At 40.2% G+C, this 26,378-nt stretch overlaps 1 protein-coding gene across 3 annotated transcripts in view; it reads right to left on the bottom strand.

Annotated features, from left to right (window-relative positions):
- Positions 1–26,378, bottom strand: part of LOC120246957 (phospholipid-transporting ATPase IB-like) — a 205,002-nt gene that overhangs the window by 119,188 nt on the left and 59,436 nt on the right. For all 3 annotated transcript variants that reach the window (XM_039254618.1, XM_039254624.1, XM_039254633.1), the window contains exons 14-22: positions 25,604–25,692; positions 25,285–25,326; positions 24,400–24,475; positions 22,596–22,701; positions 21,888–21,970; positions 20,468–20,517; positions 18,135–18,204; positions 12,075–12,159; positions 9,899–10,038 (exon numbers count right to left, since the gene is read on the bottom strand). In XM_039254618.1, coding sequence (XP_039110549.1) covers positions 9,899–10,038; positions 12,075–12,159; positions 18,135–18,204; positions 20,468–20,517; positions 21,888–21,970; positions 22,596–22,701; positions 24,400–24,475; positions 25,285–25,326; positions 25,604–25,692 — 741 coding nt within the window. The remainder of the gene's footprint in view (positions 1–9,898; positions 10,039–12,074; positions 12,160–18,134; positions 18,205–20,467; positions 20,518–21,887; positions 21,971–22,595; positions 22,702–24,399; positions 24,476–25,284; positions 25,327–25,603; positions 25,693–26,378) is intronic.

Raw genomic sequence — 26,378 nt, 5'->3', positions numbered from 1 at the left:
GACTTCAGCTCAGGTCATGATCTCACGGTTGGTAGGCTCGAGCCCTGCGTCGGGCTCTGTGCTGACAGCTCAGAGCCTGGAGCCTGTTTCAGATTCTGTCTCCCTCTCTCTCTGACCCTCCCCTGCTCACGCTGTCTCTCTCTCAGAAATAAATAAAACATTAAAAAAATATTTTAAAAAAAAAGATGAACTAAAATAAAATGGTGTAGTAACATCAAAATTTGTGGGAATCTAACACTTACAAATGATTTTTAAAAATCTCACAGTGGGGTGCCTGGCTGGCTCAGTCAGTTAAGCAACTGACTTCACTCAGGTCATGATCTCCCGGTTCATGAGTTTGAGCCCCATGTCAGGCTTTGTGCTGACAGCTCAGCCTGGAGCCAACTTTGAATTCTGTGACTCCTTCTCTCTCTGTCCCTCCCCTGCTTGGGTGCTCACTCTCTCTCAAAAACAAATAAACATTAAAAAAAAACCTCCCAGCAAACCTGGAACAGGGGGAAACTTCCTCAACTTAATAAAGAACATCTACTAAAAAATCTACAGCCAATATTATATTTAATAGTAAGAAACTAGATGCTCTTCCTCCTTAAGACAGGGAACAAGGTAAGGATGTCCCTCTTACCACTCCTATTCTACATCATACTGGAAGTCCTTACTAGTACAAGGAAATAAAAGGTAAGAAGACTGGGAAAGAAGAAATAAGAATGGCTTTATTTGCAGATGACATGATTGTTTATGTAGAAAATTCTTAAGAATCAACAAATGGGACTAACGAGTGATTATAGCAATGTTATAGGATATGTTGTTAGCATACAAAAGTCAATGAATAATTGGAATTTGAAATTAAAAAACAATACCATTTACGTTAGCATCAAAAGGGTGTATAGAAGTATAAATCTAACAGAAGATTTACAAGATGTATGTGAAGAAAACAACGAAACTCTGATGAAAGATATCAGAGAAGATCTAAGTGAATGGGAAGATATATCACGTTCATGGTTAGGAAGACCCATGGTTCATGGTCAGTACTGTTATGATGTCGGTTCTTTTCAACTTGCTATGTATACTCAACGTGATCTCTATCTCAATCACAGAGACTTATTTTGTGGATATCAACAAACGGATTCTAAAGTTTTTATTGAAAGACCAAAGCCTTTGATTAGCCAAGATAATATTGAAGAAGAACAAAGTCAGGGGGCTGAAACTACTCAATTTTAAGAGTTACTATAAAGCTACGGTAATCAAGATAGTGCGGCACTGCTGAAAGTGTGGACAAATAGGTCATTGGAACAAAACAGAAAGCCCAGAAAGAGACCCACGCAAATACAGTCAACTAATCTTTGACAAAGGAACAAAGGCAATTAGGTCTATGGATCTTAGACCTAAATGTAAAATGCAAAACTATAAAACTTCTAGAGACAAAAGGAGAGAACTGAATCAATTTTGGGTTTGTTGCTGGTTTTTTTTTTTTTTTTTTTGATACCAAAAGCAGGATTCACGAAAGAAAAAAATATTTAGACTTTATTAAGATTAAAAATATGTTCTGTGACAGGCGCTTGGGTGGTTCAGTCAGTTAAGCATCTATCTTCAGCTCAGGTCAAGATCTCACGGTTGGTGAGTTTGAGTCCTACAGCAGGTGAGCTCGAGCCTGCTTCAGGTGAGCTCAACCCCTGCTTGCAGTAAAAATGAGCCCCACTTCAAGTGAGCCCCCTTCTCTCTCTCTCTCTCTCTGCTCATTGTGGGATTCTATCTCTCCCTCTCTCTCTGCCCCTCACTCACTTGCACCTTCTCTCTCTCAAAAAAACACACGTTCTGTGAAATTGACTAGTAAGATAATAAGAAGACAATCTACAAACAGGGGAAAAAATACTTTTAAAACACATATCTGAGAAAGGACTTGTAACCAAATACACAAAGAACGCTTAAAACGCAACAGTAAGAAAATAAACAATCTAGTTAAAAAGTGGGCAAAAGGTCTAAGCAGACATCTCACAAAGAAGATACACAGTTGTCACTAAGCCTATGAAAAGATCATGTATCATCAGAGAAATGCACACTAAACCAACAGTGAGGTACCACCTCACACCCATCAGAATGCCCACAATCCAGAACACACAACACCAAATGCTGGCAATGATGTGGAGGAACGAGAATTCTTATTTGTTGCTTGTGGGAATGCACAGCCATTTTGGAAGACAGTTTGGCAGTTTTTATAAAGCTAAACGTAGTCTTACCCCATGTTCGGGCAATCATGCCTCTTGGTATTTATGCTAATGAATTGAAGACTTACATCCACCACAAAAAAAAAAAAATAGTCTTGAATATTTGTAGCAGCTTTATTCATAATTCCCAGAACTTGGAAGCAAACCAAGATGCCTTTCAGTAGGTGAATGGATAAACTGTGGTACATCCACACAGTAGAATATCATTCAAAAAATAAAGAGAAATGCACTATCGTCATTAAAGGACATGAGAGAATTTAAATGCAGATTCTTACTCAAACGCAGCTAATCAGAAAAGGCCACACACTTATGATTACAGCTATATGTATTCCTGGAAAAGGCAAAACTATAGAGTAGGTAAAAAAAAAAAAAAAAAAAAAAATAGGTCAGTGGTAGCCAGCGGTTGAGGAGGAAGGAGGGAAGAATGAATGAGTGAGCACAGGAGATCTGTAGAGCACTGAAGCTATTCTATACGACACCGCAATACTGGATAGTGACATGCATTTTTCAAAACCCTAGAAATGTTCAACAAGAGTGAACTCTAGTGTAAAACATGGAGTTTAGTTAATAATGTATCAATATTGGTTCATCAATTATAACAAATGTACCAGACTAACGTAAAATGTTAATCACAGAGGAAACTGAGCAAGGGGTAGAGGAATATATGTGAACTGTCTATACTTTCTTGGCTCATTGTTTCTGTAAATATAAAACTACTCTAGAACTCTAAAAAAATAATATATTAATTTGAAAATGGCCAAAGGATTTGAATAGAACATTTCTCCGAAGAAGATACACAAATAATCCAGAAACACATGAAAAGATGCTCAACATCATTAAAGAAGTGTAATTAAAAATCACAATGAGATGCTGCTTCATACCCAGTACGGTGGCCATAACAAGTTACAGATAGTACCAAGCGTTGGCCAAGTATGTGAAAACATCGGAACCCTCATACACTGGTGGTAGGAACGTAGAATGGTGCAGCCACTTTGGAAAACTAGTCTGGCAGCTTCTCAAGTGGTTACATGGGGTCGCCCTATGCCCCAGCAATTTCATTCTCAGGTATATTCAGGAAATAAAGAATGCCTGCATGAAAACTTCCATGAGTGCTTACAGAAGCATTATTCACAGCAGCCAAGTGGAAACAACCCAAATGTTCTTCGACAGAACAATGGATAAACAATTGTATATCTACACAGTGGAATAGTATTTGGCACTGAAAATGAATGATAACACTGGTACATGTTACAATATGGATAAATCCTAAGAACATTAAGCTAAGTGTAAGAAGTAAGTCACTAATATTTAATGATTCCATTTATATGAAATATCCAGAGGAGGGGAATCTATACAAACTAAAAGTAAATTAGTGCCTGCATGGGGTTGGGGGAGAAAGTAGGAGAGTAACAGTGAGTGAATACTAATGGATATGGGGATTGAGAAGGATGTTGAAAATATTCTGTGTTCATTATGGTGATGGTTGCACAATTCTACTGAATTACATATATATATATAATTATATATATTATAATATATATTATATATATCTATATATAAAATATATTGAATTATATAATATCTATGCATATAGATATTATAATGCTGAATATACTAAAAACTGTAGATTGTATATGTTAAATGGGGGAATTGTATGGTATGTGAATTATATCTCAATAAAGCTGTTTTATTAAAAAAAAAGGAATGCTTCAAAAGAACTTTGAGGCCAGAGAACCTCAGAATCAAGTCTAATTCAATCAGCCAATATGTCAGATTCATATTCTACCAATTGAGTGATCCTGGCAACATGAAAATTCATTACTTTAGCAGTTATGGTCTAAGTTATGATGTACTTAACTACTATTGATACAAAAGTAGAGACCGTCTCTCTTACTCTTACCCAACAGGAAACAAGCTTATATCTTATGAGTGTCCAAAGGAAAAATATTCAAGAAGCAAAGAAGTGCTACTTGGCCTCAAGAGCTAGGAAGATCAGAAAATCCCTCCCGATCACTGAACAAGGAGGATCATAGCAATGTACATGGGATTATCTACAAGAACCAGTTTCACAGAACTCGTTGACCCTGACATGTCTTTGGTGTTATATTCCAGTAGTTACCAAAGTCTGTAGAGAGTAGCCATATAACTAATTAATACAATATCAGCTGGAACCATAAAATTAACACAAGTCCCCAGGCAGAAGATTAGACACTCTTGTGGCTAATACAAAATAAGAAGAAAGACAACTGAAGGACAAGACAATGAGCTTTTCTTTTTTTTTTTTAATTTAATTTAATTTTTTTAAAATATTTTTATTTATTTCTAGGAGAGAGAGAGACAGCGTGAGCAGGGGAGGGTCAGAGAGAGAGGGAGACACAGACTCCGAATCAGGCTCCAGGCTCTGAGCTGGTTGTCAGCACAGAGCCCTACGCGGGGCTCGAACCCATGAACCGCGAGATCATGACCTAAGCGAAAGTCGGACGCTTAACCGACTAAGCCACCCAGGCGCCCCTAATTTTATTTTTGAGAGAGAGATAGAGACAGAGTGTGAGTGGGAGAGGGGCAGAGAGAGAGGGAGACACTGAATCCGAAGCAGGCTCCAGGTTCTGAGCTGTAGGCACAGAGCTCAATGTGGGGCTTGAACTCATGAACTATGAGATCATGACCTGAGCCTAAGCCAGAGGCCCAACTGACTAAGCCACCCAGGCGCCCCAACAATGAGTTTTTCTAGGTGGCATATACTTGTTCCAAGCCGGGAAAACTAGAATTGAGGACACTGATTAAAAAAAAAAAAAAAGATGTAAAAGATCTGTATGTTGAAACTATAGAACGCTTATGAAGGAAATTGAAGAAGACATAAGAAAATGGAAAAACATGCTCACTAATTGGAAGAATAAATACTGTTAAAATGTCAATACTACCCAAAGCAATCTACACATTCAACGCAATTCCAATCAAAATTGCACCAGCATACTTCTCAAAGCTAGAACGAACAATCCTAAAATTTGTATGGAACAACAAAAGACCCTGAATAGCCAAAGTAATTTTGAAGAAGAAAACCAAAGTGGGAGGCATCAGAATCCCAGACTTTAGCCTCTATTACAAAGCTGTAATCAATCATCAAGACAGCATGATATTGACATAAAAACAGACACATAAACCAATGGAATAGAATAGAGAACCCAGAATTGGACCCCCAAATGTATGGCCAACTAATCTTTGACAAAGCAGGAAAGGGTATCCAACGGAAAAAAGACAGTCTCTTTAGCACATGGTGCTGGGAGAACTGGACAGCAACATGCAGGAGAATGAAACTAGATCACTTTCTCACACCACACACAAAAATAAACTCAAAATGAATAAAGGACCTGAATGTGAGACAGGAAACCATCAAAACTCTGGAGGAGAAAATAGGAAACAACCTCTTTGACCACAGCTGCAGCAATTTCTTACTCCACACATCACCAAAGACAAGGGAATTAAAAGCAAAAATGAATGATTGCCACCTCATCAAGATAAAAAGCTTCTGCACTATGGGGCGCCTGGGTGGCTTAGTCGGTTAAGCGTCCGACTTTCGCTTAGGTCATGATCTTGCAGTTCGTGGGTTTGAGCCCCGCGTCGGGCTCTGTGCTGAGTGCCAGCTCAGAGCCTGGAGCCTATTTCAGAGTCTGTATCTCCCTCTCTCTCTGACCCTCCCCTGCTCATGTTGTCTCTCTCTCTCTCTCTCCTAGAAATAAATAAAAATATTTAAAACAAAAAAAAAGCTTCTGTACTGCAAAGGAAACAATCAACAAAACTAATAGGCAACTGACAGAATGGGAAAAGATAGTTGCAAATAACATATCAGATAAAGGGCTAGTATCCAAAATCTATAAGGAACTCCTCAAACTCCACACCCAAAAAAACACAAATAATCCAGTGAAGAAATGGGAAGAAGACATCCAGATGGCCAACAGACACATGAAATGATTCTTAATGTCACTCATCATCAGGGAGATACAAATCAAAGCCACATTGAGATACCACCTCACGCCAGTCAGAGTGGCTAAAATGAACAAATCAAGAAACTACAGATGCTGGCGAGGATGTGGAGAAATAGGCACCCTCCTACATTGTTGGTGGGAATGTAAATTGGTGCAGCCCCTCTGGAAAACAGTGTGGAGGTTCCCCAAGAAATGAACAGTAGAACTCCCCTATGACCCAGCACTGCTAGGAATTTACCCATGGGACACAGGAGTGCTGATGCCTAGGGGCACATGTACCCCAATGCTCACAGCAGCACTTTCAACAATGGCCAAATTATGGAAAGAGCATAAGTGTCCGTCAACTGACCAACGGATCAGGAAGATGTGGTTTATATATACAATGGAACACTACATGGCAATGAGAAAGAATGAAATCCTGCCATTTGCAGCAATGTGGACGGAACTGGAAGGTATTATGCTTAGTGAAATAAGTCAGTCAGAGAAAGACAGATATGTTTTCACTCATGCGTAGATTTTGAGAAAATTAACAGAAGACCATGGAGGAAGGGAAGGGGGAAAGAAAAGTTACAAACAGAGAGGGAGGGAGGCAAACCACAAGAGACTCTTAAATACAGAGAACAAACTGAGGGCTGATGGGGGTGGGGGAGAGGGGAAGGGGTTGATGGGCATTGAGGAGGGCACTTGTTGGGATGAGCACTGGGTGTTATATGGAAGCCAATTTGACAATAAATTATATTTAAAAAAATAAAGAGAACAAATTGAAGTCAAGAATCAATTCCCTCTGATCAAAGCCTATGTGCACTTAACAATCCTCTCCTGTATCACTGGCCCCCTGCTGTGTTCCATTTGTCACAGAGTACCCTTCAGTGGGGTACCTCATTCCCCAGACAGGTCTCCCCTGACAGAGATGTAAGGAATAGCAAAATGCAGCCCCCAGCCCCCTAGAAGTTTGGCCCACGTGACTCAATCCCCAGGAGCTTATCGCTCCTGCATGAACTGGAAAACATCCTGTGGGTGAAAGAAGGAACGGTAGTAAGACACGAATGAATATATCTGACAATTTTCAGTGTGATTTTAGCATCACAGAGCCTGTCATTTGCATAATGACTCAGGCTACAGAGACATCCTAGTCACACTAACAGGGACATTGAGTTCTTTTGACTCCTGTACTTCTTAGATTCTTTCTTTTTTTAATGTTTATTTGAGAGAGAGAGACAGAGAGACGGAGAGAGAGACACATTTTCTGAAGCAGGCCACAGGCTTTGAGCTGTCAGCATAGAGCTCGATGAGGGTTGCAAACTCGCGAGCCGCAAGATCATGACCTGAGCCAAAGTTGGACACTTAACCAACTGAGCCACCCAGGCGCCCCCAGACTCCTGCACTTTTTGAACACAAAGTCATGGAGAGAAAATTCAGTATTTTGTTAAATAGTACAATAGTGCTTTGTTAAAGTGTCTAAAACTGATTAGGTTTCCATTTAGACTTTCCAAGTACTTTATCCAGCTTGTTGCTAGCAACGGGTATACAGGCAGTCTTTAAAATGTAATATGGTGCTCACCCGGGTCAAAACCCAGCAAGACCAGATGGGAAAAACCGGCCCACGATAGCCCTCTTACCATATATTACCAACCTTTGAAGTTTAAGGAAAAGAATACCAAGTAGTCAACACCACACCCTACCAATTACACAGTTACCTACCTTCCTCGGAAGCAGAGAAGCCTCAAATATTCAACCCCTAATATTTCACTCATCTATCCAGCTAACACGTTCTAAACACCAACGGTTTGCCAGGCACTGTGTACATGCTGGAGGCTGAGTTAAAGACGCACCGGATAACACGAGCGAGTCAGTCAGCCTGCGGCCGCCCCACTCCCCGACCTTGCCGCCCACCTCACATAACCTGGGAAAGGCAAACATACTTGTTCTTTTTCTCATCCTATGACTCCCTTACTCTTTTTCTACTTATGACTTCCAGATTGAAACTTAAGACTAAAATATAAAGTATATCAGTTTGACTGAAACAGAATAGCATAGTAATACTTGTACAGTCTTTCAAATTCCAGAGGCCAATTTTCAACATTTCTTCCCAGTGACTGGGAGCAACAGATGACTTGGCTGGGAACATAAGTAAGAGGAAGTTTCCGTACATCAGTTAGTCCCTTTGCTGCGCTGTCAACAGATGCGGAGAAATCACCCACGAGGGCTACTGAAGCACATTCGTGCACCCGGCGTGAAGCCAGGTTAGGTTCCTAATCTTCCAACATACGACTTTGAAAAAACGATGGACCCGATGATGTCAAGAAACCCCATTCTCCCGAGTCTAAATCTGCTCTGGTGGTACTCCTGCAGGAATGACATGCAGAGTTTATGGAACGAAATGACAAAACAACCCAAGTCAAGAAACTAAGGATGGACTCAGGAACACAGGTGTGCTGTTTCGAAGGGGCACATGCGCCCCAATGTTTATAGCAGCGCCATCGATAACAGCCAAAGTATGGAAAGAGCCCAAATGTCCATCGACGGATGAATAGATAAAGAAGACGTGGTATTTATATACACTGGAGTATTACGCAGCAGTCAAAAAGAATGAAATCTTGCCATTTGCAACTACGTGGATGGAAGTAGAGGGTATTATGCTTAGCGAAATTAGTCAGAGAAAGACAAACCTCATATGACTTCAGTTATATGAGGACTTTAAGCTACAAAACAGATGAACATAAGGGAAGGGAAGCAAAAATAATATAAAAACAGGGAGGGGGACAAAGCATAAGAGACCCTTAACTATGGAGAACAAACAGAGGGTCACTGGAGGGGGTGTGGGAGGGGGATGGGCTACATGGGTGAGGGGCAGTAAGAAATCTACTCCTGAACTCATTGCTGTACTCTATGCTAACTAACTTGGATGTAAATAAAAAAATTAATTAATGAGTTAAAAAAAAAATGGACCCAGGAGCCACAAAATCTCTGAGGCCACAGCAAGCAAATTCACAACGACCCTCGAGTGACACTCAATGGTCCCAGGTGCAAGAGACTCCCTGAACAGTAGCCACCAGAGAGGAGCACAACGAAAGTAACTCCATCCATGTAACCAAATACAAGGGACTGATCTAAGAAAATAACAGAAGAATATTCAGTGATATGGAAAAATATCCCCAATTTATTGCAAAGAGAAAATGTTCATGATTCAAGCAGTATTTTCATGGGGAAAATTTGATGGAGATTTTTTGGCTGGTGAGGGGGAGATTTTTACTTTTAATTTTTATGGGAATGATTGTGTATGTGTGTTAAATACCTACACTGGAATGCCACGTATACAACATGCATATGCGAAGAAAGAGACCGGGAGATTACACACTAGAACTTAGTCATTAGCCCAACATTACAGATGATTACTATTTACTATTCTAGCTTATTTTTCTGTAGAAAACATCTGTTTCTTTTGGAATGGGAAAAGTTATTTAAAAAAAACAGTAACAAAGTTGAAGTGATTAGGATATGATTTGGAAAAGGGATATTTTGAATATTTTACAAGATACATTTTATGAATTTTCAGTATAAGATTTATACTTTTGAAGAAAAAAACCTCCAATTTAACTGAGTTTTTAAAATTACATCAAGACACGAGAACACTGAGGAGCGCATATTTTCAAATATTTAACTCGGCATGTAGAATACACATGGGCATGTTACCTTTTCAATATTATCATAGCATTCTTCCAAACTCTGCATTCTGTCTTGTAGAACTGTACTTGCTTTTTTATACTCCATCAACCACTGTTGATATTCTTTCTCAGTTAAATCTGTATAGGCGATGCAGAGGGTTCTCAGCCCTGTAAGAAAGAATGGAATATAACCTGATCGAGCCACCAGTGATCGGGGAGGAGCAGAGAATTTGAAAACAAATCCAAAAGTGTGTTAGAGGTCACAGGAGTGTGAAGTCCTCCACACGGCGCCACCTGCCCTGTCCCCAGCTTCCTTCCAGATCTTGTCTCCTCCCCTCCGCACTGCTTTCTGTCCGGGCCCTGCCCGTCCTCTTACTTCCCTACACTTGCACTTGGCTCTGCCCTTGACCTGGAACACTTCATGTGGTTCTCTCTCCCTTCCCTTCCTTCAGTCTCTGCCTAACTCACCCTATACAGAGAGCAGCCATCACACTCTGTTCTCCCTTGGCCCGCTTCAATTTTCTCCATAGCACTTATCACCCTCCTGACATTATAATCGGCTAATTCCTTCTGGACAGGTGCAGTGTATGCTTTGTTCACTTCTGTCCTGAAAGCTTACAACAGTGCATGGCACTTAATAAATAATAACTAGTTGTTGACGGAAGGAAAAACTGAATGAGGCGTTCGTTTTTCAATTTCAAAGTAAGCCAAGTAGTTGTTAAAATAACGGAATATTAATTTAAATCCCATTTTGCAAAGACTTATCAGGAAAAAATTTAGAAACCATAGTGTGCTCTAATATTTTAGGCTAACCCCTGAAAAACTATTTGGAGGACAGGTTTTCCAACTATCCCCCAAATAGCTGAGGATCCCCTAGAAATTAGCTCTCTACAGACAACCTATGAAGTTGTTATTCTGTTTTGAGCTCCATTACAATACAGTTCCCATGTGCTTCTGCCTGTTGTAAACTGCCTACAGCCCATATGTTTTTTTTTTTTAATGTTTATTTATTTATTTCTAGGAGAGAGAGAGAGAGAGAGAGAGACAGCGTGAGCAGGGGAGGGTCAGAGAGAGAGGGAGTCACAGACTGAAACAGGCTCCAGGCTCTGAGCTGGCAGTCAGCACAGAGCCTGACGCGGGGCTCGAACCCACGAACCGCGAGATCATGACCTAAGCGAAAGTCGGACGCTTAACCGACTAAGCCACCCAGGTGCCCCTACAGCCCATATGTTTTAAGATGGCAGCCAAAGGCGCAAAGTGCAGCCTTGCAAAATACCAGCACTTCCAGGCTGGATACACAGCTGTGGGAAGCAGAAGCTTACAAACTAAAAGAATAAAATGGGATGCAGCTTCCAGGTATTATTAGCTTTACTCCTGAGTGATAGGACACCTTGCTTTTTCAGAACTTCTATAAACGTTTTAGTGAGTACTGCTCATATTCAAAACTCACTCATGAAATGTTATGTTTTCTATTAAAAAATGTTTTAAATGTTTATTTATGTTTGAGAGAGAGAGAGAAATAGACAAAAGGCAAGTGGGGGAGGGGCAGAGAGAGAGGGAGACGCAGAATCTGAAGCAGGCTCCAGGCTCTGAGCTGTCAGCACAGAGCCCGATGTGGGGCTCGAACTCACAAGCTGTGAGATCCTGTCCTTGAGCCAAAGTCAGATGCTCAACCAACTGAGCCACTCAGACACCCCTTGAAATTTTATTTCTTAAGAGACGGATGATAAGTCAAAATCAAGAGGATAATAGGATGGCAGGAAAACATCAACTATGTCTGCTCTCTGAGTTATAGGCACAAAACAATTAACTTTGAAATACACAACACATACTAGAAAAGCCTCTCTTTTTCTCCATTATGGGTCAAGTTCCTAGCACAACAAACAGAAACAGATAATAGATGTCGTTGAAGGCACTGCTTTTGGAATAAAGGAAGAACTTCATAGTTGGCATATACTTTTTACTGTTTGCTCATAAGCATAAAACACATGGAGAAACAAAGAAGGAAAAATAATAATGTCTTAACATGTGTCCGAAGAACCGCTTACTTTTGCGCAAACAGAAGACGTTACAAAGTCACATATATGAATGAGCTCCCCTTGCACCTATGGGCCAAGCATCAGTGACAAACATTCAGTTTATAATTTCAATATTTCAGAACAGCATTTCAAAAGGAAACAACATTCTAAACAATGTTCACTTACCTTCTTTGGCAAAACATTCCAGATGGGCCAATGTCTCCTTCACAAAGAGAGAGTCATCTGAAAGTCTCTTATAAATCACTGTATCCTATTTAAAAAAAAAAAAAAAAGTTCCTGTGACTAACATTTTACCTAAGCCTGGCGGTCCAAATTCTAAGTACTGCATTATAATTTTATTGTTATGTATATAATCGATGTGAAGGAACTCAAGCAGTCCCAGGGAAGGCGCAGTTCCAAAGAGGAGACTTTACATACAGAAGAACAGAGATAACAGATGTTTCGCTGAGACAATGCAAGTGATAAGCCAGTAAAGCACAATCTTTACAGAACTGATCGAAAAAACTGTCAACCTACAATCCTATATTGTACATTCAGCAAAATGTACTTCAAAATGAGGGCGAGAGAAAATAAAGAGGAAATAAAAATAATTTCCAGACATGAACAGGCTGATAAAACTTATTGCCAACAGATGCATCCTATAAGACATGCTAAAGGGAATCTGTCAGACAGGAGATTATAGCAAATAGAAACATGGGTCCGAAGAGCACCGAAAATGATAATGACATGAGTGTGTGTCACACACAATATTTTTCTTGGGGCATCTGGGAGGCTCACTCGGTTGAGCATCCAACTTTGGCTCAGATCATGATCTCGTGGTTCGTGGGTTTGAGCACCGCATAGGGCTCTGTGCTGACAGCTCAGATCCTGGAGCCTGTTTCAGATTCTGTGTCTTCCTCTCTCTCTGACCCTCCCCTGTTCATGCTGTGTGTGTGTGTGTCTCTCTCTCAGAAATAAATTTTAAAAAATATTTTCCTGTTATTTATTTTATTTAAAAAGGATAATTGCTTGAGCAAAATTAATAACAATATAGTGTGAAGTTTATAACATTTATAAAATTAAAATGTCAGACAAGGGTACAAAGATTGGGTGGAGAGAGATGGAAGTACAGAATTGTAAGGTTCTTATACTCTATGTGAAATAGTATATAATTACTCCAAGACAGAATGTAATATATTAACAATGCCCACTCCAAGACCTAAAGCAACTAATAAATTTTTAAAAAGGAGAGACATAGGAACAAAAAAATACTCAAGTAATTCTTGGAATAAAGGAAAAAAGAACTGGAACAAATAGAAAATAAATGGCAAAATGATGGTTTAAACCTAGCTGTATCAGTAAACACACATGTAAGTGGTTTAAATACCCAGTTAAAAGGCAGAGATTTTCAGGATGGATAAAAAACACACAAACCAATTACATGCTTCCTAGAAGAATCATACTTTACATATAAAGACACAAATGGGATAAAAAGAAAGAAAAAGATACACCATAGCAACACTAATCAAAAGAAGTCTGCAATGGTTATGTTATAACCGGACAACAGAGAATTCAGAGTAAAAAAAAAAAATTGCCAGGGATAGGGAAAAAACTGACGAGAGCATCAATTTCATCAAGAGGAATTAGCAATCCTGAATGTTTATACACCTAATGACATAGCTTCAAAATGAAGCTTAAACTAATAGAAGCAAATGCAATGCAGGAAAAACTAAAAGAACCTGAAGATGAAAATCACAAATCCACACACAATGATATCTGGGGATTTTAATGTCCCCCTTTACAATCATTGATAGAACAAGTTGACAAGGAGTCATCAAGGATATGAAAAATTTGAATGACAGTATCATCCAACTTAACAGTTAGAAACTATTTTACCCCCCAAAACAGCAGAATACTCAGCCTTTTTATGTGCATAGAAAACATTTAACATTAGGTAGGTCATAATATGAACCATAAAACAAGTCCCAATAAAATAAAGGATTCAAGTTACATAAAGTATGTTGTCCACTAAAATGGAATTGTGTTCTAAATCAATTAAAATAGCAGCTCTGGCAAATGCCCAAATATTTAAAAACACACACTTCAAAAGAACCCATGAGCCAAAGATGAAATCAAAGCAAAACTTAGAATATTTTGAATGAACGAAGATGACACTGTAGCACATCAAAATCTGTGACATGCTGCTAACACAATAATTAGGAGATGTATAAGACTAAACGTGCATATTTAAAAAAAGGCCTCAAATCAAGTTCGGCCTCAAGAAATTATAAAAAGACTGGAGCATATGGGTTACCCAGTCGGTTGAGTGTCCAACTCTTGATGTCGGCTCAGGTCGTGACCCCAGGTGGTGGAACTGAGCCCCACATTGGGCTCCGTACGAACCAGGGAGCCTGCTTAAGATTCTCTCTCTCTCTCCCCTTCTGCATCTCTCCCTTGCTCACACTCTCCCTCCCTCTAAAATAAAAAATAAAATGAAACTAGAAAGAGAGGAGCAAATGAAACCACAAGTAGGCAAAGAATGGGAATAATAAAGAGTAGAAATTAATGAAATAGAAAACAGAAACACTGAAGAAAAATCAAACCTGAAAGCACTTTCTTCAGGAAGATCAATAAAACCAATAACTAGGTAGCCTACCCTCAGGTCCAGATGGCTTTCTGTTCAGTTCTAGCAAACATTTAAAGAACAAATAATACCAATTCTACACACATTTTTCCGGAAAACTGAAGAATACTCCCCATTCATTTCCCAGGGCCAGCATTAAAAATGAAATAAATTTTTGCATTGCAAAAAAAGAAAATTAAAAATCACTATCCCTTTTGAAAACAGATGCAAAAATTGCAAATAAAAGTTTAGGAAATTGAGTCCAATTACACATAAAGAGGAAAATATATCGTGACCAAGTGGGGTTTATCCCAAGAATACAAGATAGGTGTAACACTTAAAAATCAACTCAATACAACTTCCCATGTTAACAGGCTAAAAACAAAAAATCATATTAGTATCTCAATGCAGGAAAACTATTTGACAAAATTTAACCTCTATTACTGGTTTTTTAAATCTCACCAAACTAGGAAGAGGAGGAAATTCCCTTAACATGATAAAAAGTATCTACAAAAAACTCACGTGGAAATGCAAAGATTCCAGAACATTTAAAACAATTTTGAAAAAGGAGAAAGTTGGAAAATTAATGATATCTGATTTTTAAGGCTTATTATAAAGTGCTTTAATCAAGAAAGTGTGGTATTGGTATAAAGATAACCAACATAACAATGAAAGAAAATAAAGTCCAGAAATAGGCCCACACACATGCAAACGGTTCAGTTTTTTTGATTAAAAAATTTTTGTTAATGTTTTATTTCTTTTTGAGCCAGAGACAGAGCATGAGCAGGGAAGGGGCAGAGAGAGGAGGAGGCACAGAATGGGAAACAGGCTCCAGGCCCTGAGCTGTCAGCACAGAGCCCGACATGGGGCTCCAACCCACGAGCTGTGAGATCATGACCTGAGCCAAAGTCGGATGCTTAACCGACTGAGCCACCTGGGTGTGCCCCACGAACAGTTCATTTTTGACCAAAGTGTAAAGGCAATTAAGTGAAGAAAGAGTAAACATTTTTTTTTAATTTTTTTTAATGTTTTATTTATTTCTAGGAGAGAGAGAGAAACAGCGTGAGAAGGGGAGGGTCAGAGAGAGAGAGGGAGTCACAGACTGAAACAGGCTCCAGGCTCTGAGCCGGCAGTCAGCACAGAGCCCGACGCGGGGCTCGAACCCACGAACCACGAACGCGGGATCATGACCTAAGCGAAAGTCGGACGCTTAACCGACTAAGCCACCCAGGCGCCCCGAAAGAGTAAACATTTTAATGAGTGCTGCTGGGAAGTTAGACATTCACACCATATCCAAAAATTACTCAACATGGATCCCTGAAGTCAGTATAAAACCTAAACTATAGGGGCGCCTGGGTCACTTAGTCGGTTAAGCGCCCAGCTCTTGCCTTCAGCTCCGGTTATGATCTCATAGTTTCATGAGTTCAAGCCCCGCTCTGGGCTCTGTGCTGACAGTGTGGAACCTGCTTGGGATTCCCTCTCTCCCCCTCTCTCTCTGCCCCTTCCCCTATTATAAGCTACAAAATTAGTGGATCTTAAAATGATTAAGAGTGGCTATTGTTGATAGCGTGCCTATAAACATTGGGGTGCTTATACCTCTTTGAATCAATATTTTTGTATCATTTGGGTAAATACCTGTTAGTGCAATTGCTGGGCTGTATGGTAGTTCTATATGTAACTGTTGGAGGAACCTCCACGCGGTTTCCCAGCACAGCGGCACCAGTTCGCATTCCCACCAAGAGTGCAAGCGTTCCCTCCTCTCCACATCCTTGCCAACATCTGTTGTTTCCTGAGTTCTTAATTTTAGCCACTCTGACAGGTGTGAGGTGGTATCTCACTATGGTTTGGATTTCTATTTCCCTGATAATGAGGGATGTTGAGCTCAAATGTCCATCGACTGATGAGTGGATAAAGATGTGGTACGGGGGTGCCTGGGGGGCTCAGTCAGTTAAGCATCCGACTTTGGCTCAGGTGGTGATCTCACAGTTCATGGGCTCAAGACCGCATCAGGCTCTTTGCTGTTAGCACAGAACTCACTTTGGATCCTTTGTCCCCCTTTCTGCCCCTCCCTCCCTCCCTCTCTCTCAAAAATAAACATTTGAAAAACTGTATTTAAAAAATGCGGTCTATGGGGCGCCTGGGTGGTTTAGTCGGTTAAGCGTCCAACTTTCACTTAGGTCATGATCTCGCGGTTCGTGGGTTCGAGCCCCGCGTCGGGCTCTGTGCTGACTGCCAGCTCAGAGCCTGTAGCCAATTTCAGAGTCTGTATCTCCCTCTCTCTCTGACCCTCCCCTGCTCACGCCGTCTCTCTCTCTCTCCTAGAAATAAATAAAAAATATTTTAAAAAATGCAGTCTATGTATAATGGAATCTTGGCCATCAAAAAGAACAAAATCCTGCCATTTGCAAGGACATGGATGGAACTGGAAAGTATCACACTAAGCGAAATAAGTCAGAGACTGCCACATGATTTCACTCATGTGGAATTTAAGAAACAAAACAGAGGGACGTATGGGAAGGAAGGGGAAAGGGGAGAGAGGGAGACAAACCATAAGAGACTCTTAACGATAGAGAACAAAGTGATGGTTGATGGAGGGAGGTGGGTGGGAGACGGACTAGATGGAGGATGGGCATTAAGGAGGGCACTTGTGATGAGCACTTGTATAGAAGTGATGAGTCACTAAATTCTACTCCTAAAACCAATACTACATTACATGTTAACTACCTATAATTTAAATAAAATCTTGGAAGAAAATACATAAGTAAAAATGAAGTAATTATGAGTGAAAGAAGACAGACAATAAGCCATATATCCTATATAACTTGATATAAAATTTAGTGAATGCAAATGCATCTAGTTGACAGAAAGTGGATTGGTATCAAAACTTTTCAAGTTACACACTTTAAATAATGCGCAGTTTATTTTATATCACTTTTGCCTCAATAAAGCTGTTTTTCTTTTAAGTACTTATGGCTGTGAACAAATATATATGTGCCTTAAAAAAGAAAAAGGATTTACAGAGGTAAAGCCATTTCCTAAGATTCACCAAATCTAAGCACTTTGGGCTTGAAACAAGGATCAAAATTCCTACTCTAAATTCTCAGCATCAACAATATACTCATTAGTTCTCAACAGAACCACTGAGTGACAGCAAACATTTCACTGATATTAAAGCTCAATAAACACTTTGGTGTGAATTCCCATAAATTTCAACGGCTTGAGTCTTGGGGGGCTACCTCAAAACGGACTTTTCAGTCTTGGATACTGAACAACCAGCAGATATGGCAACAGCAGATACAAAGTAACTTTTAAAAAAACATTGTGAAGTAGGGGCGCCTGGGTGGCTCAGTCGCTTGGGTGTCTGACTTCGACTCAGGCCATGATCTCAGGGTTCATGAGTTGAAGCCCTGCCTTGGGCTCTGTACTGACAGCTTGGAGCCTGGAGCCCGTTTTGAATCCTGTATCTCTATCTCTGCCCCTAACTGACTTCCATTTTGTCTCTGTCTCTCTCAAAAATAAATAGACATTAAAAAATTTAAAATATTGCGAAGTTGTAAAAGGCTTTCTACAAGTTGTTGAAACAGAGGGAAGGAGTTAATATGAATAATGAATCTGATACTTACAGCCCCTTTGCAGTATAGCCGGAGCTTTCCTGTAGGAGTTCGGACAATTATAGACATCCTTTTTCTATTACTAAGACAATATGAAATGCATTATTAGTTTCTGTGTTCCTCAGTGCATGGTGCGAGCATGTGCACACACGCATACACACACACACACACACACACACACACAGTTATAACCATTCATTCTCAGAGTCCTCAGCTGACCATTAGTTGAAAAGGCCAATGTGTTTCTTGCCAGCCCCCATTTCTTTCTTCTTTACCTATTTCTTTAAACTGAGATCTAATATAAATCTCAACCTTCTACAACTACTGTTTCTCAGTTTACCCTTTTCTTCCATGGAAATTCATTAGCAGAAATATATATATATTTTATGTTACTTACATACTGTAATAAGTATAATATATATTATGTTTCATACTATTACTACATCTTATATAGTACATATGTAATATAACATGTATTTGTCATGCACTGTACATATAAGACACAAGTTATGTATACATACAACGTATATAATATAATCACTTAAGGACTGATGAGGAAATAGGAAAGCTACCCCAGTTGTGTATTTTTCACGCCTCAAAACATCTCTATCAAGTAGACCCTCCAGTCCCCACTCTGCTGCACAGAGATATTAAACTGCTGGCTTGAGGGGCGCCTGGGTGGCTCAGTTGGTTAAGCGTCCGACTTCGGCTCAGGTCATGATCTCGCACTCCGTGAGTTTGAGCCCCACATCAAGCTCTGTGCTGACAGTGTGGATCCTGGAGCCTGATTTGGATTCTGTGCCTCCCCCCTCTCTCTCTGCCCTTCCCTACTCATGCTCTGTCTCTCTCCATCTCTCAAAAATGAATAAATGTTAAAAATTTTTTTAATAAATAAATAAATAAATAAACTGCTGGCTTGAGAGGTGCCAGTTATTTTTATGGATAGTTCTGTCTCCACCTCTGGATTTTTTTGTTTTCTTTCTGTTTTTTATGACTTAACTTAAGTAGACAGAACTTAAACTCATTGCTTTCATTCGAGTCAGCAGCCCAAATGGGCTTGAAGACCTCCCCTCTCTGCCTTATCCCTCACCTTGCCAAAGTAAACTGGCCAAAATCACTTTTTTCCCTTTTTCCTTGTCTTGTCATTCCCTGACCTTAACCCTTGGGTCGCTCCATGGCTTAAAATGGCTTTTCAAGAGACCCAAACAAACCACCCGCAAATCAGCACCTTCTCAGAGAATCTTCATATCCCACAATGCTGAGTGCTGCGCAATCCAAGGGGGATCCAGGTGAGTAGCCTACCCCTGAGCACGTGAGCTAGACGGTGTCTCAGGAGGGACAGGGGCTGGCGACTGCTTTAACTACTTAGCTGTTAGAACGCTACTAAGGGCAACGGAGTCGTTTCAGGGTGAGCTAGCTAGGAGCTCATACTTCAGGACAGAAAATGAGACCTCCAGTAGGGAGTGATCATCAGCTACTAAAGGGAAACCTAGAATCAGCACTGAGATACATCTTCTTGTAACATGGTTTTTACAAAGAGCTTTCCTCGAGAGAGGTTGGTAACAACTTTTCTGAGGTTCAAAGCTTATTTTAAAGGAGGTCATTGGCCAACAAGGCTTTAAATCGATTTTAAAAATCACCTGGCTTTGGGAAGAACAAATTATTCCTTTTCTAATTTTCTAGCATTTCCCTTTCTAATTTTTGAGATTCCGCATTAGAAATGCGGAGATGGTCTAAGAGACTGAGACTCTGTGAGTCTTGAAAACAGTGCAATGAAAATAAAATCATCACCAATCTCCTCACAATAGGCTTTGGGGACAAGCCCAGAGTGACTGGATCAGGAGGCCCTCTGAGGTCTAAGAGGAGAGAAGGATCTAGATGCACATGGTCTCCTTTGGGGGAAAAAAAGGAATTACTTCACTGTCTATTTTTAAAGAAATCGTTTTGGGTTTATTTGTAAAAACAATGTCCAGTATTCATCCGTTCATCAAATAACTGTTGAGCACTTACTGGATACCACACTCCACAGAAGGGGACCCATGCCTTCCTGGAACATCGAGTCTAGTTGGCAACACGGTCAATAAGTAATAATCCAGACGTAAAATCTCAATCTGACCCTGACGAGCACTGAGGAGAGGTGTGGGAAGCCCTCTCAGCCACAAAAGGGGATGTGGCCTAATGAGGCCTAAAGAAGTGAGCACCAGGCTCAGATTTAAGGGTTAGTGGAAGCTAACCAGAATTTCATGATTCTGTGTTAAAGCTTTGCTTTAGATTACCAAATCCTAACTGAAGAGTCACGGAAAGAGTCCTGGGGAATACATGAACAAAATGAAAAGGTGGCTTACCTAGAAAACTCCAGGATGTTAAGAATTTCAAATGTGAAGTTCTGTCCCATCTACAGGAAGATAAGACAACATATTCTTACCTGAGGGAAAAAGTACTCACCTTGCAAAAAGGCTCACTCTCCCAATCAGAAACAAGCTCTACCCTACAACTACGAATCTTTTTCAAAATAGAAATTTCCTTACAAACTTGATGAAATGATGGTGCCCTCTTCTGGCAAGAGCACTGTTTGCAAACTGGAGAATATTTACAAAAATGCTTCTCAGATGTAAGGCTGAAACACCTCTTTTCAGTATAAGGTCAGCACTACAAGAAGCACATTATCAACACTCTCATGTTGCCGGGGGTGTGGAGTAAATGAGACCATCAACAGATGGAAATGGAAAAACCAATCAGTCTTTTCATAAAATCACACAGTTCGAATGAAATCCTTTATCCTTAGATAATTTGAAGAGGTAAACATGGAAAGAGAGAGCACGCTATACAATTTTATGCCAATAAAATTTGAACTCGTTTCCAGATTTTTCTGGTTACAGCTTCTTGATGTCCCGTAGCCATGATCAATTCACCAATAAGGCAATGCAGAATTTCAAGTAATTTGAGACTGGTCCATGTGGCAGGTACTATATGGGTATGAGGCTGAATCACTCAGTCCCTTTTGCCAAGGACTGAACGTCTAGTAAATGTCCCTAACCACTGAGTTATTACTAGAAAAACAATTTGTGTGTTGGCCACCATGTTTACATTGCATCAATCCTTCCCCATAATATCAAAGGCTTGTGGTAAGTGGTCATCAAGACAAAACAAGAAATATATATGATATATATATTATATATAAAAAAATGAATACATCAATATAATAACTCATTTCAATTCTTCATAGAAAAAAGTAGTGTATTTCTTGAGGTTCTGAGGATTTTCTTTGGGATAGCTCACTCTTTCTGAGCACTTTCTCTGTGCCAAGCACTAATTCTGATTACTTTACATATATTAACTCACTTAGTCCCCACAAGAACCCTATGACGTGCATACTAAGAAAGCTGGGTGGCTCAGTCAGTTAAGTGTCTGACTTCAGTTCAGGTCATGATCTCACAGCCTATGAGTTTGAGCCTCACGTCGGGCTCTGTGCTGACAGCTCAGAGCCTGGAGCCTGCTTTGCATTCTATGTCTCCCTCTCTCTCTGCCCCTTCCCGACTGTTCTCTGTTTCTCTCTCTCAACAATAAATAAACCATAAAAAGTTTTTTTAAAAAGACTGGGGTAGACACAGAAGTTAAGGAACACACTTGAGAAACAGGGCTGGGAAGGTGTGGGTCCAGGTGAGAATCCCAGGTACTGTGACCCCAGAGCTCCCCAACTCAGCTACTCTACTGTGTCCTTCTGGAAGGGGCATGTACATCATGAGAACATAAGATGCTACTCACAGCTTCTATGGTGACAGAGGATGGCGTTCTTGTAGTAAAAACAAAGCCAAATTTCTTCACTCCTTTCACTAAAGCTGCTTCATCTACCAATAAAAAGTCTGTATTAGTGGAGGTTGAATGAAGATATTAACACTGAATTAAATTTAATACAGATTTCCATTCTCCAACACTAAAATACCATGACATTTTTTTTAACTTGGCTTTTTTTTTTTTTTTTTAGATCCAAATGCACTTATCTAAGTACCAGATAGTGTTCATGAAAGAGGAAACCTGGTTAAATAGACCCCTTTCGGTGAGGTGGAGATATATTTACCAGCCCAAATTCCTTTTTTAGTACTCAGTATGGTTTTGTTCTACAAGCCACTCATAGGAATCGCCACAAAATGGCGCTGCGCCTCAACCTTGCTCCTGCCTTGTTACTGATTATACCTAAATGTTCTACTGAGCCCTGGCTCAAAGAGCCCTCCCCACCAACCTCCTGATGGTAATTTTTGGGGGGGGGGCATTGTAGGGGACAGGAACCCCAGAGCTGCAGCGTGGCTCAAAGCTGCCCAGCACCATCAGTGCCCCTGGCCCATAAGGATGCCTAAGAAGGAGCAACACAGGAGCCATGGGGGGGGGGGTGTGTGTGTCAGGGGGTCAGTGGCAGCACCACATCTTCTCTGGGCTCATCACCCACCAGGTGCTCGGGGAACGCGCAGCACCTACCTGGGGAGGAAGCCTGGTAGATTATGTCATCTCCATCTCTCTCCGGAACAACGGTGTGACACACACATAACAGGGTAAGAAACTCCTTTATGTAATCTTTTGTGGGCTACAAAAGAGGCGCAGAGCTAGTGAGTGGCTTCCAACACCAATGACACAAGAGTTAGATTCAGTCTGCAGTTACCTTCAACTGTGGTTTTCACCTCGGCTACATGGAGGCTCAGGCGCTGACGGAAAACAGTTTCAGGCATTTAATGTGTGTTTGCTGAGTGGCTGCCAATGCAGGGACAGAGTGGGGCTGGGGGGTCTCGGGAACCAGAGTCCCCTCCTCTATTGGAGCTTCTGTCCTCACTGGGGAAACGGGTTTTCTCAAGGCTGGAGGAGACACGCAGGGGTCGTCACACAGAAAGGAGGGGCGTATGTTAGGTAGGTGACCCAGCGGGAAAAATTTGATGAGATAGTATCAAAGATAAGACCTCAGTGGAAAAGTGAGTTAGCTCTGTTTGTTGTCATGTGACTGTGGCACATAGGAGACAAAGGAAGAGCTCTTTTTTTTATTTTAATTTTTTAAATGTTTTATTTATTTCTAGGAGAGAGAGAGAGACGGCGTGAGCAGGGGAGGGTCAGAGAGAGAGGGAGACACAGACTCTGAAACAGGCTCCAGGCTCTGAGCTGGCCGTCAGCACAGAGCCCGACGCTGGGCTCGAACCCACAAACCGCGAGGTCACGACCTAAGCGAAAGTCGGACGCTTAACCGACTAAGCCACCCAGGCGCCTCAAGGAAGAGCGCTTTCAAAGGCCCCAAGTCAGGAAACAGATTCACGGGTTTGCGCACGTCGAGTTTGTGCGACTCTAGCGTCTTGAGCAAGAGGAACAATGACACAGAATGAAGTTGGAGAGAAAGCCACAGGGATAAGCTGGGATTTTTATCTTGAGTGGGGTGCCAGTCCTCTGAAGGTTTTAAAGCAAGGGAAGGACACATACAGATCTGTGTTTTAAAAGACCACTTCCAGTTTTGATGGGGCGCCTGGGTAGCTCGGTCAAACGTCCGACTCTTGGTTTTGGTTCAGGTCATGATTTCACGGTTTGTGAGTTCAAGCCCCATATTGGGCTCCGTGCTGATGGTGCAGAGCCTGCTTGTGATTCTCGCTCTCCCTCTCTCTCTGCCCGGCTCATGCTCTCTCTCTCTCTTTCAACAATAAATAAACTTTAAAATAAAAGATCACTTTTATTTTTGAGAAGACCAAGATTTCAAATCAAGTAGATCAATATTTTGAAATTGATAAGTGAAGATATTGGTAACATACAGTAGAACCAATGGCCTAAAAGCATTTAGAAATTTTCTTACACAGATTGCTGCATAGTAAAATGTTCTTGAATAATATTTGGATTCATTCACACCAGTTAGCTTGGCACTTCCCTGATAACATCAGTACGGAATCTGATGGTGACTATATTAACATCAAAAAAATTGCCAGGGGCACCTGGGTGGCGCAGTCCATTGGGCATCAGACTTCAGCTCAGGTCATGATCTCATGGTTCATGAGTTCGAGCCCCTCGTCAGGCTCTATGCTGAGAGCTCAGAGCCTGGAGCCTGCTTCTTTGTCTCCCTCTCTGTCTCTGCCCCTCCCCTGCTCAAGTTCTGTCTCTCTCACGAAAATGAATAAACATTAAAAAAAATTTTTTTTTTAATTTCAAGACTCTCTCTTTCCTGGCTCAGCAAATTATACCTTTTAATAAACCATATGTATGTCTTAAAGTTCTGTAGCATTACCCTGTTGACCTGGAGTGAAAATAACAGACTTACATGGTCACTCTCAAAGTTCTGCAGTAACATTGGGTCACTGAATCCACTGGTTTCTGTGATGGTAGAGGGTGACACACTGGGGAGGAACAGAGGAGGTTTGCAGTAATTAAAAGTTCCTGATGGAGCCAGTCAACAGTCAAATGGTCCTAAAGTGAACACATAGCCCCGCCTTCCGATTTCACGAAGTTACACTATAAAGTCTACAGAACTACCACTGACGCTTGAGCAACATGGGTATGGACTGTGTGGATCCACTTATGCACAGATTTTTCTCATACAATATGGTAAATGTATTTTGTCTTCCTTGAAATTTTCTTAATAACATTTTCTTTTTTCTAGTTTTATTTTAAGAGTACAGTATATAATATGTACAGTGTATAATAATGTACAAAATATGTTGATCGACTGTTTATATTATTGGTAAGGCTTCTGTCCAACAGCAGTCTCTTAGTAGTTAATTGGGGGGTTAAAAGCTATATGTGGATTTTCAACTGCATGGGAAGGGTCGGCATCCCTAACCCCTGTGTTGTTCATGGGTGAGCTGTATAGTAAATATTTAAGGTTCTGTCAAATTATACATCCTCTCCGACCTCAAGTTGCAAAATGGCATTAGGAAATGCCTAAATATGTGTGGAAAACCATGGAATTATACAGAGTTTAAGACAGAGTAACCATAAAAGCAATAAATCAAAGTCTGGATTCTGGGTTCTTTGAAGAGCACATGGGAAGGAAAGATCTATCCAGGGGAGGTTTCTGAGAACTGCCTTTGGAGTTCCAGACAAGGGACAGTGGTGTTACTATATCTCAGAACTCGGGGACTGGTAAAAAGTCCCTCACAGGGGAAAAGGAACATGTGCAAAGTAGAAAAGAATGTTGTCTAGTTACCTTAGGTTGTCCAAAATGGTGTCACTTCTGTTTGACAGATTTCTGAGGGAAAATGAGGGAGGAAATAGAATGGTTATAAGACTATAAACATAAAAAACTTTAGGAATTCTAACCACATAAAAAAAAGCACATATAAACCATAGTTTTTAACAACTGCGAGGTTTCATTTAGGTTATATTAAGTTTCAATCTCATTCAGATGTAGCTAAGTTATTGGAAATTCATTTATGTTTTGAAGTAAATAAAGGCTTATTAATTTGTTAAGAAAAAAAATGAGAATTTTCAACAGAGTATGGCAAAAAGAAAAAAAAAACACTTACCCATAAATTATGCCTGCAATGGTACACTTCTTCAGTGTCATAATATTGCAAGTGAGCGTTCCTGTTTTATCAGAAAATAAATATTCCACCTAAACAAATCAAACATGATAAACAATGTAAATATAAAAATTAAGACCAAAGACCAATTTAAGTTCTTTTTCTTTAAATCCTCAAAATATCTGAGCTTTTAGGAAACAAGGAGTTCAGCCTACAAGAAATCTGCTTTAATATTTATACTTCCTTCGGGGATTCTCTTTGTTTTACACTGCAGGTGAAATTCTATATTAATATGCAAGTTGATTTCAAGCTGTCAAACCTAAGAAAATCAGAAGTCCAAGTTCTTTTTCTTGCCACAAGAAATCTCATCAAAGGTTTCTAGAAAACATTAAATGGATAGACACACACACACACACACACACACACACACACACACCCCAAAATCAGATAAAGACATTACAGAAAAAAAATGACAGGCCAATATTCCTAATAAACATAGATGCAAAAATACTCAACAAAATACTAGCAAATCAAATTCAACAGTACATTGTAAAGATCACACAACATCATCAAGTGGAATTTATTCCAACAATAAAAGAATAGTTAAACAATCAATGTGATATACCACATCAATAAAATAAGGGATAAAAATAATAAACCATCTCAAAAGATGTAGAAAAAGCATTTAACAAAATTCAACACCCATTTATGATAAAAATTCTCAGTGAAGTGGGGTAAAGGAAGCAAACCTCAACATAATAAAGGCCAATATGATAAG

The sequence above is a fragment of the Hyaena hyaena genome, unplaced genomic scaffold (assembly GCF_003009895.1).
Source record: "Hyaena hyaena isolate Hyena2069 unplaced genomic scaffold, ASM300989v1 scaffold_11, whole genome shotgun sequence".
NCBI lineage: Eukaryota > Metazoa > Chordata > Mammalia > Carnivora > Hyaenidae > Hyaena > Hyaena hyaena.
The sequence above is the reverse complement of the archived record's forward strand: the minus strand, read 5'-3'. Positions and strand labels throughout refer to the sequence as shown.